Below are 15,561 nucleotides of genomic sequence, written 5' to 3' on the forward strand. Positions count from 1 at the left end.
CATAAATTGAAATGCATATTCTCCTCCTTTATATCGATGGTGACATTCTCTTTTATGATCTCGGAGAAATGCAGTATAAGCTTATTTTTGAGTAACTTCCACAAATAGGGAGCTGGTGGGAATAAGCTGATCTTGGACATTCATGAGTGCTACATTAAATCTGACAGAAGTGGTGATAGCATCGAGGGTCGCCAGCTCACTGGCCTTACCTTGACCACCAGATCAGTCTCTGGGATTAAGTGATGATTGCGTGGCGATGTGCAATCCATTCAAAATAATAGGGTCTCTGTCCTGTTTGCCTGTCTCTGGCCTTTTTGCCTGCCTCTGGCCAAACACTTCTTAAGTGTGGAAAGTTTCGCATGTAAGCAAGCATTGGGGTCACAGATTGAAGCAGTGCGGGTACTGCTTAGCGTTCCTTCCCCTCCTTTCCCCTCCCCTATCCTCCTTTCGCCTTCCTCTCCAACTTCCCCTTCCTACCCCCCCTCTTCCTCCCTTCCCCGCCGCCCACCAGCGCACTCTGCCGTGTATTGTTCCCGGTTTATATAACCTCGGCACCCGGGCTATTTGCTGCAGTCTTCCGGTCATTTGACACGAGGACTGTCACTTGGAGTTGGCGTCGTGTTGGTATGTACTCGGCTGTGAAACTTAACGTCTGTAATTTTCAGTAATTAGTATGATTTCTTGTTCTTGCTTGCGCGTCGTGGCCGTGCTTTCACTTTTTCATTTTTGCCATGTTTAGTAATGTTTGTAATTTCTCTTGGACCCTTCAGATCAGTGCTTAACTGGATTCTTTGCCTTAGTTTCTTTTGATCACGCCGAGTACTACCGGTAGCTTATGTAACAGTGTTTTTCTGCGGCTGTATATGAGCATGCCATGATGGCTTTGGACACTTCCTGTCACGCCGCATCGTAACGGTAATTGTAAATGTAATCTCTTTCTTTCTTTCTTGTTGTCGCCTAGCGGCCCATATGATTGTGCTACGTTAAACGCGTCGTCAGCTTGCCCCATTTATCGCACCGTTGTTTTAACCTGTATTCCCGCGGGAATAGAATTGTTATACGCATATTATATGCATTGTATGCATTGTGATTAATAAATTGGATTGCTTGTTATTTCGTATTTTTTGACTTTCTTCTTGTAGCACAGCGAATTTCTGCCGTTGGTCGTACTGGAACGACCCTTTGTTGTTTATGTTGTTTTCAGTTGTAGGTGCGGCTGCAAGATGATGAAGACTAGTGATGAAACGGATAGCTGTTTTGCCGGATACCAGTTACCATATATCCGCATAAACTGGAAACAGGATAGTCGGATATCCGGTGGCTAGGTCTTAATTGATCTATGCCATGATATTATTCATTAATAATGAATGAAGCATACTACCCTTCCCCTTAAAGCCAACCGAAGGCCTTCTTCTCTTGCGACAACAAGGAATCATTCTGCATACGAAATAAAAATTAAACTGTACTACATATTTACTTCAACACAACATGTGGTGACATCTCGTAGTAAGAATCGGAACTATCTGGAATATGTTTCGTACATGAGACAATACATTCTCGCCAATGAAATATATATACCTATATTCACAGGTATAAGAATATAATCTGTAATGATTGAATTTATTTAAATAAGTAAGGAGCTTACGATGATTAATCAAGAACAATCAGTGTGGCACATAAGCATCAACTGTGTCATTTTTACCATAAATATGTCGGTAGGTACTGAGGCATTTCGTTCATTAAAACCATCAATGATCGTGGTCGTGAGAAATGACACTGTGCAAAGAGATCTAAGTAGAAAATGCTAAGTTGTGATTAGTACTGTGGTTAGTTTGGGCAAGTGGTAATTAAAAACACATAAAGACTTGTGGAGGTGCAATTTATTCGTCTCCTGAAACAATGTTAGTTTTATATCGGAGTCTATGTGGAATTGTAAAAAATCTTCACACTTGGTCATCTACAACATCTACAATGATAGGTAATGAGATTCCAACACAGAATAAATTGAAGCAAGACACTGTACTGTGCCGGAAATTAGGAATTTCGACACGTTTTTTTTCTAATTTTATATAATTTTACATAATTTTTGGAAATTTTATTTGCTCTATAATCTGGTTACTAAAGGGTGATTTACACTTTGTTAGGCTGGTGTACTCACCTAAGTTAAACTTTGTGCCAGTAGTCTGAAGCACCTTTCCCAGAGACGTATCGGATCTTCTGCAGATCTAAGACTTTGTTGGCAGCCCGTTTAACATTTCCCTCGCTTACAGGCACGTCCCAGGCCTGTAACGTTACTTCACTTCATGACTAAAACTGCATACAACAGCTCTGGACGAGTTGTTACCATTTCTCAGAGACGAGCTGACCGTAGCCTTTACCGTCACGCAAACGTCTTAGGTTCACTCCCCTGGAGTCACGTCATGGACGCTAGTTCCCAGCGTCGTTGCGCTTTTGTCCACCCCCCTCCCCTCTTCAGTTCTTATAATTCGCCTAAGACCAATGACCGGTCATAAACCCCAGCAGACAGCGACCGTCTCCAAGGGCGACTGGCATAAAAAAATGTGTGTGGAAAGATGGACCACACATGACATCTAGCGGCAAACTCGCTAACCGCCCAGCCAACTTACCCTGTAGGCCGCCAGAGCGCAGCACCTGACTGCCCCTTTATTCCCTTGTTAAAGCAGATGCCTTGGGCGAGTCGATTCTTTTATATTTCAGACACCCCTCAACAGGTAGCGCTAAGGTCGGCCAGTGCTACCAACTTCGAGACATCAGTTAGAGTTTTTTTATGATGCCCACTCGGGGAACTTCGGAACCTTTCGGTCCAGACGTCCCAGTCCCTCCCACCACTTTTGATTGAACCTTTACTTTTAATAACGAGACACGGTTCTTCGCGTGACACTTCGCGTCGCGACTGCAGACGGACCATTTGCGATTATCGGCGAGTCGACGAGACACTGCAAGACTTCCATCCGGCTGCAACCGACTATGTAGTCGCCTAAATAAGGGATGCTATCCCTATAATCTTTTTCAAGTAGTTTAGTCCGTCTGCGTAGTACAAAGAGTAATAGTTATTTTTCTTTTAAATATATTTTTTTGAAATAATGAAAACATCCACGCCCAGCCGCGCATTCGCGGGATCCAGTTCCTGGCTGGCGACGCATCGGTAAATAGAAGCCAACTCCCCTGTCTGGTGAGTGACGATGCGCGACTTTCCTCAACCTCCCCTTAACTTTTCCGGGCATTTTCTGCCCCGTATACTGTCTGTGTACAAGTTCTGATCAGTTTTGATTTGGACTGTTCGCAGACAGGGTCCGAGAGCCGGACGCCGATTTGGCATTTTCATCTCCCTTCCTCAACGGCACACAGGCGCCCTGGCATCATGTTCCCGTGTGATCTCCGGGAAACGAAGCCCCGACCTCCGGCGTTACTGTTTCTTTCAACCTTTTTTTTGAACTTTCCTAAATTACGCCGTCAGACGCAGTTCATCATATAAACATAATTTCTGGACTTTCAGAATACTGGGATGGTTTAAACATATTTGTATTTTTTTATTGATTTATGTATTTTTAAATGAAACCTTTTTATAATTTCAATTAGGGCTAGCCCATATTTTTTCTTTCTGAATATACCTGATATATGTTTAAGTACGTAATTTATATTGCATGTTTTTATTTTTAATATCTGTTATAAATTTTCCTTTAATAAATTTGACGTAATTATATTCAGACGGAATCACACCTTGTTTCTGTTCATTTCTAATAACTATGTGAAACCTAAAAGATCCTCAGCACAGTTCTATAGAAAGAAATTGTGATAGGCTTTTTAAGACGAAATGTGAAGGAATCGGCCTTTGTAAAGAAATTACTGATTGTTTTTTTGATGCAGTTTAAAGGATTAAGTAATACATTAAACTATGCCAGCAACAGTATTACAAAAAATGAGAGAAGCATGTGAGGCTGACAAAACAGAAGACTGTAATGAGGCTCTAAGATCAAAATGATGGAATCATCGCGATAGATTAAATGGTAATTATATTGGTCATGGTCATAATGATCATTGGAATAATGGCAATGTTAAAGCCAAAAATGCTAATGATGTGATTTTCATTATGGATGACACCTTGGATATCTGTAATTTTTAACATAGAAATTTGGAAAAAATTTCTAAAATTATAGTAAAATTTTATTAATAAAATTTTAATAAAATACTATTTAAAACACACACACCTTGATGTCCTCGGTTCGAACCCAGTAAGAGCAAAAATAAAAATAATGTCGATAGATCCTTCTTCCATGAAAGCCACCTGCCGACTAACCCACCAATACCAAGGTATATATCATTATAGTCCATCCACGGTAACCTCCTACTTTTTTAAACGAACCTTTGAAAAAACACACCAGGATGCAGCATGTTTGGTTCGTTTGCAAAAATACTTTCCGTCATATGCATATTAAACATGCATTAACACTAAATTACCGTATAATGATGTTAAATAAAATTTTACAAAAAAAGTAACTATCTATGTACAATATTATTAATATTAATGATCTCGCATGTGTGTAAATGAAACAGTAAGAGAAGTGGTGTGTTGGCAATGATTAGAACGAAATAGTTCCATAGCCAAAATATATATTTTTTGACTTTCCGCGTGTATTTAAGAATTTGTGTGGGTATTTGTTAAGTTTGAACATTTTTTTAAATCTCTGGTGAAATAAAAACGTTATGTTAACGGTAAAAAAATATTACGTGCCGAAACCGTGGTCGCGCATTAATAATGTTAATAGTCACTTGATTGTTTTCTCTTTCAGCCGTTTGCAGTCTGCACAGATTACGCCATATTGCAGTGTGTTTTAATATATTACTGACCGTGAAATAACGTACAGTTTGTGTTTCAGGATTTTGTGTTAATATTGTGTATTTTAACTTTGTTATATTATTTATTATCTACTATTGTAATGATGGAATTTGTTATCGTTTTGATATTTTGTGTGGTTCTTGTGATTGCTGTAATGGTAATTGGTTCCGGAATGGGGAAAGCTACTTCTTCGCAGCGTCAGATGGACATCATTAACGTCGCTCAGAACTTATATGTTTTAATTAAAAAAGGCGACTTGAAGAAATGTGACGTTACGCAGACGACCGCGTTTCTTCTCAACATCGCAAAGTCAACTGTTCTCAAGTAAGTAGGCTTTTTTCGTTTTCATGCACGTAAAAAAAATATCGACTGTGTCCTAAGTATTGTCGGCCTGTGTTTTAACTCACGAGGTTTTTTGTGTTTTATTTCCAATTTATATTTTTTGGTGTGAGACAACACCGCCATGTGGCGTCTCTGTTGAAAAGTTAACCTAAAATCATATTAGGCCTACTCAGGTCCTAACAATAACAATATAGGCACTTTCAAGTATTTTTATGGGTGTGATACACGTTTGCTTATAACGATGTTTATAAACTTTATGATAGGTTTAACTATAACATAAGGGAGTGATTTTATAATTTGCATTTAATTAGTTTTTCATCTGTTTGGGAGATCAAAAAATAAATAAAAAAACACTTCATTAATTTCGTGGACAAAGTCTGTCATGTTTCCATTTAGTGACCACAAAGCAAATATTTGTGACAAAATGCCATATTTGGAACACTGCCTAACTGCGTATTGTGAACGGGTCCCCGGAAAAGTGTTATGACAAATGTTTTTTTTTTTTGGTTAGGTACTACAAGAAAGACATTGAAGAAGTTTCAACACCAGGAAAAAAGAGGAAAAAAAGGCCACAGGAAGGAAAGTCACTTGACACAGTCGACGATTTCACAGTAAATGCAATCAGGAATGCAATTTACAGGATGTACGCTGAAGGTAAAAATTTGATACTGAAGAGTAGTTTCAATATCACTGGGGTAGGCCCTACTTAATTGTATTCATTTCATATATCCATATGCAGATTGACCGGTTCAGTTTTTTTCCCGATATCATCTGTCCTTTAAAAATACTTAACATTTTTGAGTGGTTTGTTAGGTTTCTTTATTGATATGGTATTGATATATAGAATATTGTGCAACATATGAAATAGGTACACGTCCTTTTAAGGTTAGGTTAAAGATAGAAAGAAAATTGTTACATTCTAAAACTACAAGTAATGTTTATATTGTTATACACAGTATACATATTAAATAACCTCAACTTTTATGATGTATCAGAAGGTTAAATAATGACTATTTCCAGTATCAATAATATCCAGTTGTGCGCTTTAGCAGTAATTGGTTACAAATTAGTGAGTTGTGGTCTAAGCAAGCATGGTTATTAAAAAAAAAATTGGGATACTTAATTGGCTAAATTGTACTGTGTGGCAGGGTCCAGTACAATGTATATTCTATTGCAAAATAGTGTCATGCCCCGCCTAACCCTTTAGAAAATATAGGGGTATTGTTATTTTATAAACAATAGGCCTACTTCATTGTAATGAAGTATCATATGAAAACACAACTTAGCCAGACAAACTGTGTGTTAGTGTATGAAGTAACAGAAGGTTATAAAACAGAAAAAGTTTAGTATCGCGTATCCGATTCGATACATTGATCCTGATCGCATGATCCTGCAAATATTGATCCTGTGATTGATGATGCTTGCTTTTCTAATTTATTACGTTTAAAAATCCTGTACAAAACCAAAACTAAAAACCTGTGATGTAGTAATGAGTTATGATTTAAAGTTGAATAATAATGAAAATATATATGTTTTATTAAACTTATGATAATTATTCTTGCTATACCACAATATTTGATTATGTTCAGGATCTTTGATCTGAATAAATGAAAAAAAGCATGCACCACACGATCAATAGGATGTACAGGTTCATGCATAAAGATCTAGGGATCACATGGGATACACGATACAAAACATTTACCTATAACACAGTGTAGAGCTTGTAACTTATTGATTGCTAAATTGAATGCTGAAATAATAATGTTTTACACAACTTCAATACAAACGCGCAATATAATCGTCATATCATTGCAGACAAAAATACTGCAATGTAGAATTCCTCTAAGCAAACTACAAAATTTAAATTAATTTAAAAGTATTTTTGAAATGTAAGTTTATTAAAACTATTTAATAAATGTAAATTGTGCACTTAAATTACCTTCTACGGGGTTGTGGTTTCGCTTAGTTTTGTGTACCTCTGTTATTTCATGTATTGTTAATGTATGCAATAAATTTACAGGTTTGAATGTTACAGTCGACACCATTTTGAAAGAAATCAGGGAAAGACAAATAGATTATTATGGTGGAAGATCAAGTCTTCATAAATTGTTAAAGAAGATGGGATTTTCATGGACAACTGTTGATGGACGAAAAGCTTTGATAGAGAATGAAAACATAGTATTGAAGCGAATAGATTTCTTGAGAAAGTATAAAGAAGAAAAAGAAAGAGGTGCCAATTTCATATTTGTTGATGAAACATGAATTTTCCAGAGAGGCAAGGCATTAATTTATTTGAAAATTTGTTCTGTGGTCCAATACAAAGTATTTCATTTCCATTTCATATATTTTTCAGGAACTGTATCAAAGTCATGGCAGGACAAGAGTCTACAATCTGCGAAGAGACGTACTGTTGGAGATGGTAAAAGGTTTATTGTTGTTAATGCTGGAGGGCGCACTGGCTTTGTGCCAGGAGCAGGATTACTTTTTGTTTCAGGTCAGAAGACTGCAGACTACCATGGCGAGATGAATGGGGAAACTTTCTTGATGTGGTTTGAAGACATGTTGGTGCATCTGGAGGAACCCAGTGTCATTATAATGGACAATGCTTCATATCACAGCACCCAGGTATGTGCAATGGTAAAGCAGTGTCTTTTTATTGCTCAAATTGTAATGTGAAAAATTTACATGTGTATAAGTACGAATATTCGAGACTAATACATTTTGCCAGCAATAATTGTTATCTTAATAGTATGCCTACACTACATTTTTTTAAACTATAATGTTTGAGCTGAAATTGATTACACACACACACAGAGATATATATATATATATATATATATATATATATATATATATAATGTAATTGAATTACATCATAGTGCAAACTAATTTAGTAGAGGGTTTGAAATACCAAATAAAATTTTTTTATTGCAAATAGCATTTGAAAATGACATAATTACTTGTTTGGTAAAAGGACCCACTTTATGAATGCTCTGTTGCCCTACTTAATAAATTAAAATAATATTTTCAAAAAAATTTCTAGTCACTAAACTAACATGCTTTGTTAAATTTAGAAATTCATTACGACAATATGCCAAAACACATGTTTGCTTTGCATAAGTACAGTAGAACCCTGTTATAATTTGTTTTTAAGGGGCTACAAGAAAAAAAAAACATAAACAGGAAATTCAATTTAGTACTTTTTAGTGTGGATTTATTGCCAATGGACTCAACAAGCTGCATAAAGATATATTTGATGCTCCAATTTGCTTGTAGCAAGCCAAAAACAATTTTTCTTTAACATCATAGTGCTTCCAGCTTCTATCTGCTTTGTCTTTACTTACACATTGTCTCATTGCTGTAAAATTGTCTCATTTCTGTATAATTGTCATAATTCACGACAGTGTTTACAGTGGAAATGCTTAAGTCCAGTTCTTTTGCCACTTGAACATGTGATTTAAGTGAATACATTTGAAAACACACAGAATGGCTAAAAATTTATGAATTTATTTGTTTTCCAAGGGTGTCAACAGGCAGTTAACTGCTAACATACACATATACATAGACAGTATAGACAAAGGCTTTTAATTTTTTTCGTCTTCTAAAATTTTATGAAGTGAACATTACAAGCACGAAACGCATAATTTGTGAAACATTATATCCAGGAATTAAATACATTGTCCTTATAGGGAAAATATTGGACTTGAAAAATAATACATTATAGGCAGGAAAACTTTATAAGCAGTAAAATTGTAACAGGGTTCTACTGTCATGAATTCTTATCAGCTACTTGAGTATTTAGTTAAATGTTGGCATAACGTAGGTTGAGAAAACACCTACAACAAACTGGACCAAGGATGCACTGATCGCGTGGCTGGAGAAGAATGAGATAAAACATGAAAATAATTTGTTGAAAGTGGAGCTGCTGAGAATAGCTAAACAAAACAAGCCCCGAATACGGTATATTATTTCGTTTTTTTACAGCATTTCTTTAAAAGTGAGATAGTTGCAAAAAATTACGTATACGCCTTGTTCTAACACACTTTTCAGATATGAGGTAGACGAGTTGGCTTGTAACTATGGCCACAAAATTCTACGACTCCCACCCTATCACTGCCACTATAATGCAATCGAACTAGTTTGGGCTCAATGTAAACACCATTACAATAGTAACGTGGGGCGAGCCAAGAGATTTGACAATGATGCAGTTGCAGCCATCTGGAAAGAGGCTCTTGATGCTTCCACACCAGAGAGGTATTTTCATGTTGCATGACCAATGGGGTATTCCTTTTGAAGTAGAAATTGTTTTATTTTCCTGTAGAACATTCCTCAAGCTTCAGCAAAAACCTTACCATACATTTTTACATAATACGTAAGTATTGTTGCCTAGCAGCCTGGTCCTACCATTCCTTTTGATAACTTTGTGTGCTAGTGTGTGTATAGTGTGATTATCATTTTGTGTATATTCATATACCAGTAATACAGTTTTAAAACAATTGGTAAAAATAAGTGGTTTGAATTTGTGTAATTGTCGTTTTGAAAATGTGTTGCATGTATGTGTTTGTGTTCGTGTTTGTGTTTGTAATTTTATTCCCATGTGATTCATACATATTTGTGTAGTTTCTAGATCTAACAGTGGTGACTTATTTGCAAGGTTTTTTTTTTGTAATTGCAGTCCATTTGCAATTGTTTCATTTCCATAAATAGTTTTGTATTTATTAGTAATTGTGATATTACTTTCTGTTATGCTTAATCTTGTGTCAATGACTTTAAAGTTATGGTGGGTTCAGTGCTGTAGGCAGATTTCAATATTCAGATAAAATTTCAACGTAGAGAATTTTGAATATTTTCATCTAGCGAACTTGAATAGGTATTTACACATGTAGTTCTTGCACATTAGTATTTTCAAAAGTTATGTTATTATAGTGAAATACATATACAGTAAATCATCAAAACTATTCAAAAAATTAAATTTTCGCTATATCTCACTGTTTTTTTCTGGGACAAATTTTAACCAAAAACAAACACAAAAGTTATGAAATAAATATTTTATCATATGCATTCTAAGCCTTTATTGATAACATAGAAAATATTTACAGCTTTATTATATCTTGAATAAACCACTCAAATTTTTTTTTTCAGATAACATAAAACAAAACATGTTACTTCAAGTATTAAATAATAGCTTTGATAGTTGAGGAAAACACATTAAATGAGTTTTGTTGTGTTTAAAAATAGTTTCTTGTGGAGTGAGTTCAAAATTGTATGTAATAAAGAGCATGCCATGCATTGTTTACTATGCCGTTTTGACAGAAACAAACATATTTTGTTATAGAGTGGTTTTTGCTATAAACAGGTCATTTATATAGAGGTTTTACTGTATACATTAATTTTTTTAGATGGGCGAGGTGTGTGGATCACGTGGAGAAGCTAATTCAAGCAGACTGGGAGAGAGAAGTCCACATAGACAGCGGCACCATTCCTCCACTCATCATCCACCTCGGCGAGGATAGTTCAAGTGAAGACTGTGACAGCGAAGAATTTGAGGTTACGACACAGCAAGTAGATGGAGACAGTGAAGTACTGGCAGTTCCTCTTGATGATTTACCCGGGTGTTCTTATTGAGGTCTGTATGTAATAAACATCTGGGCAACTGTAAGTATTGGGGTTTGAAACATTTTTTTTTTCTTTTATGCATTCCCATTAAGTATGTTGATTACTGGAACTTTATGTATTAACTTTATATTACACATATTATAAAATTAATAATAAATTTCATTTCTGGATTCGTATAGGTGTATGTGAAACATTTTATTTTGTTGTGTCTCTTCATTTTTCAGTGAACTTACTTGGAAAACAAAAAGCCAGTCCCCATCCAGGGCCACAAATAAATAATGCATATAAGTGGTATAGAAATTACTGTCAATTCTTTACCACAATTTTACTGTTCATAAAATTATGATTTTGTCTAATAAGTATACTCAGGAAAATGTATATAACCATATTTTTATTTGTGGCCTTAACCGGCAAAATGGTAGGGGTTTATTAAATAAAAGAAGAAAATTCATTTTTAAATGTTTTCATCTGAATTTGTTAATTTTATTAAACCTTCAATCTTTAGTCTTTTCCTGATTGCTTAGATGGACAGCCATATGTATAATTTACAATACTTTTTTTTTCAGATGCAGAAAACTGTGTTGAACTGTACTAAAGGATGATATTTACATTTATTTGCTTACATAAATGTTGTAAATTTATATGTTCTCCTAAAAATTTACTTTAAATTATATGTTATTTCTTTAGCTAACAAACTTATTTTTTAATATTTTTACCATTGGGTATCATAAATGTTATGCACATATACATGTATACTTAGATCATATTCAAATTACTTATATATATATATATATATATATATATATATATATACATACATACATACATACATACACACACACACACACACACACACACATTGTTTTGACAGCTGGTGATTGTAAACAAACCATTTGACATTTGTCACATGGCAATGTTTTTGTTTACATACGGCGGAAGGATACATAGTGACATTAAAGTAGATCCGGTGAAAAGCAGGGCTTCAGAAAAGTAGGAGGTTACCGTGGATGGACTATATCTGGTATGATGTCATGTCCGCCATATTGTCTTCGTCTGCTGGAGGCAACCATCTTGTTTTTGGCTCCTAGAGTGCGCTGATGCCGTGTTAGTGTAATTTTTACCCACTAGAGTGCAGTAAGAATTTATTATTACCGTGGCACCCATCATCTTGAAATTTGGATGCCATATTAAAATAATGTAATTATTTAGCTAGAAATTCGGGAAAAATTCCAAAATTCATCAAAAAATCACACATTTATATACTGATTGATTCGATCAATATCCGTTCCTGGTTCGATCTCTGAACGAAGCTAAAATAAAATTTAATTAAAATGCCAGAATAGTGTGAGGTTCGATGAATTAAACACCGCAAGTTATTTTACAAACGTAATATTTGATTACATAATTTATATTCTACTACAGGAACATTTGCGATAGTTATCAATTTTATAATCATTTAGGCCTGCATAGGCGTGAAATGACTAATTCATAGCTCCAATCGGTTTGTACCAGATTCTTTACAGACATAGTCCTCCTCTTCTTGACAGAGTTTCTGGATACCGTGTTTATCAGTTTGCTTCGCATCGTCAGAACTGTAAATTACTGCAGCCGATATCTTGAATTCACACCTCTTCACTTTGTCATCGAACGGATATGGCTTTCCATTTATACAGTCCAAACACAAGTTATATTTGAAAGGTCCGTTTGTTACTACGTCATCAGTAAGCTGATTGATTATGTTCTGTCTAATATCGTCAAGAAAATTACAAATGTCTTTTGACTCACTAATCGTATTTAGATAATAGTAGTCCTTCAATGTTCCACGAAATGCAGACTGCGCCAAGTAGAAGCCATTATCATTCACCTGTAGAGCACCAATAACAGTCTTAGGTTTAGTTTCACGTCCAGACGTCATACCAATCGGATACTGCCCATCTGTTTTTTTGCTTGTACGCTCACGGGTCTTCAACCTAAACCGAGGAGTCGAAATTTCTGCAGGTAGTTCATCAGGAGGCACGCGGACTTTACCGTTGCATTTTTTCGCATGTCGTCGCAAACTATCAATTCGAGAAAACCATTCATGGCACTCATCGCAACGAAATTTCATACGAGAAGGTTTCTTCTTGCATTTACTCCGTTCATGTCTCCGTGTATCATGGAAAAATGCGAACGTCATATCGCAGTAGCTGCAAGGATACCGTGCTGATGAAGACGAACATTCCAGACCCGAACCAGATGACGATGTTACTGCATTTGTACCATTTCCAGAAATACTCTTATGCACATCAATCATTAGATGTTGTACCGAAACCTTTACTTTCTGCCGCGCAGCTGGACCTTTGCATGTCTTCACATGCGTTTTCATATTATCTTTTCTGGCAAACTGCTTATGACATTTCTCACAAACAAACATTTTACGATATAGGTTATTGGCACATTCGCTCTTCTCGTGTCGTCGAGCATTGCTGTTGTTTGAGAAAATCTTGTCGTAGTAACAGCACCTTTGTTCGTTAGTTGTTGTCGAATCAGCAGCCATTGAATTCTCCATCGAGGACGAAACGTCGTTCATCGCGGTTTCCTGCACAGCCAGCTCTGAAGTCATTAAGCTCTCTTCTGCTGGTGGTACCAAGAACGATGAAGTCTCCTCCAATGTTGATGTCGTCGTTGCCAATAGGATCTGCACCTTCTTCGTCGTCGCTGACGTCATGGTTCCCGTAGACGATAGTACAACGTCCATCAAGTTCGTCGTTAAAGTCGGTAAAGATGCCATCGAGTTCACAAGAACATGTAATTACGTGACTTATGTACTAGATGAAACAAACTAGGTCATCCTTACACCGTCGATGTCAGTAACAAACTGAACGGTCTGCTGTATAGGACACGCTTATATACATGCACCCGATGGAATAATACACTAGTCAAATCAAGAACTATTTACTATAATACACGAGTCAAAACAAAATTTGAAAAAACGATCATATTATCGAAAAAATTCGATGAGGTGTGATACCTTCTCGTCTCATGAATTTGATCTCACCCATATGCGCTAGGCTCCAAGAGCTTCAATTCGTGCCATCATACCCATCTACATTTGGCATCAAGGGCTACAGTTCGCGCCATGAGATCCATGTACATTTGGCTCCTATGCTCCAATTGACCATCAGCTTCAAGTGGTCCAACAGCTCCAAAAGCTCCAAAGATCCAACACGCAATGTACGCAATGTACGCGCAATACACGCAATTTTCGCGCAATAAATGTAATGAACACACAGTACACACAGGAAACGGAACGAACACGTAATGTTTTCGCAATTGACGCACAATACACACAAAGTACACGCAATGTACGCAATATACGAAATGTACACACAATGACTACGCAACGTTCGCGCAGGACAAGCATTTAATAAAAACGAAGCACGATTTGGTCGGAAATTCTACAAAAGAAAGCTCATTTAACAATAAGGAGGCGCAGTCCCTCGTTCATTCAACTCGGTAGGATGCGATAGTCAATGATAAGTTAGGATATAATGTCTCCAACAGTCTATGAATCCAACAGTTTTTAGTTCCAAAAGTCATTGGCTCAAATAGTCATTGGCTCCATCTGTCATTGACTTCAATAGTCTTTTGACTCTAAAAGTCATTGGCTCCAACAGTCATTGGCTCCAACTGCCCTTTGCTTCAACAGCTCCAATGATATTTGGCTAGAATGCTACGAGTCTAAGAGGCTATGAGGTTACAATTCTATGAGTATACAAGGATCTAGCAGGTTACGAGTTATACATGACTGCGAGACTGCATGGCTAAAAGGCTGCGTGGCTACAAAACTACATGGCTATGAAGCTACATAAATACAAGTCTACTCGTCTCCAAATGACTGCGAGGCTACTTGGCTACAAGGCCACTTGGCCACAAAGCTTCAATTCTACTAGTCTACAAGTCTCCTCCTACTGCCTACGAGTCTACAAAGCTCCAACTGCTCCAGCAACATTATGCTAAAAGATTACAAGGCTACTTGGTTACGTAGCTAAAAGTCTATGAGGCTACTTGCTTATGTAGATACAAGTCTACGAGGCTCCAAAGCATCATGACTACCTGACTACCAGCAATGAGGTTACGAGACTACGTGACTACGAGTATACATGTTTACGAGACTGGGAGGCTACAGAGCTACGAAGCTTCTAGAACACAAGGTTACGAGACTGCGGGGATACAGTATTACAAGTCTACAAGATTACTTGGTTACGTAGCTACAAGTCTACGAGGCTACTTGGTTACTTTGCTACAAGTCTACGAGGTTCCAAGGCATCATGACTACGCGACTACGAGCCATGAGGTTACCAGACTACATGACTACGAGTCTACAAGTTTACGTGACTGCGAGGCTATGAACTACGAAGCTTCTAGAACACAAGGTTACGAGACTGCGAGGATACAGGACTACAAGTCTACATGAGTACTTGACTACGAAGCTACAAGTCTACAAGGCTCCAATTGCTACATCTGTCTAAGGCTGAATTTTCTATTTGGCTCCAACTGCTCCAATAGCATTATGTTATAATATTTCAAGGCTACTTGGTTACGTAGCTACAAGTCTACAAGGCTCCAATTGGTGCATCTTCAACGGAATTTTCTGTTTTGCTCCAACTACGCCAACAGCATTATGTTATAGGATTACAAGGTTACTTGGTTACGTAACTATAAGTCTAAAAGGCTACTTAGTTACGTAGCTAGAAGTCTACATG

The 15,561-nt window shown here is 36.6% G+C and overlaps 1 protein-coding gene across 1 annotated transcript; it reads left to right on the plus strand.

Annotated features, from left to right (window-relative positions):
• Positions 1–4,596: 4,596 nt before the first annotated feature.
• Positions 4,597–10,992, plus strand: LOC134529545 (uncharacterized). The gene is made up of 5 exons (XM_063363747.1): positions 4,597–5,182; positions 5,712–5,854; positions 7,221–7,430; positions 7,695–7,825; positions 10,600–10,992. The coding sequence occupies exons 1-5, from the start codon at positions 4,959–4,961 to the stop codon at positions 10,711–10,713; spliced, it is 822 nt and encodes a 273-aa protein (XP_063219817.1). The 5' UTR covers positions 4,597–4,958; the 3' UTR covers positions 10,714–10,992.
• Positions 10,993–15,561: the final 4,569 nt, after the last annotated feature.

Source organism: Bacillus rossius, chromosome 2, assembly GCF_032445375.1.
Source record: "Bacillus rossius redtenbacheri isolate Brsri chromosome 2, Brsri_v3, whole genome shotgun sequence".
In the NCBI taxonomy this organism is placed as follows: Eukaryota; Metazoa; Arthropoda; class Insecta; order Phasmatodea; family Bacillidae; genus Bacillus; species Bacillus rossius.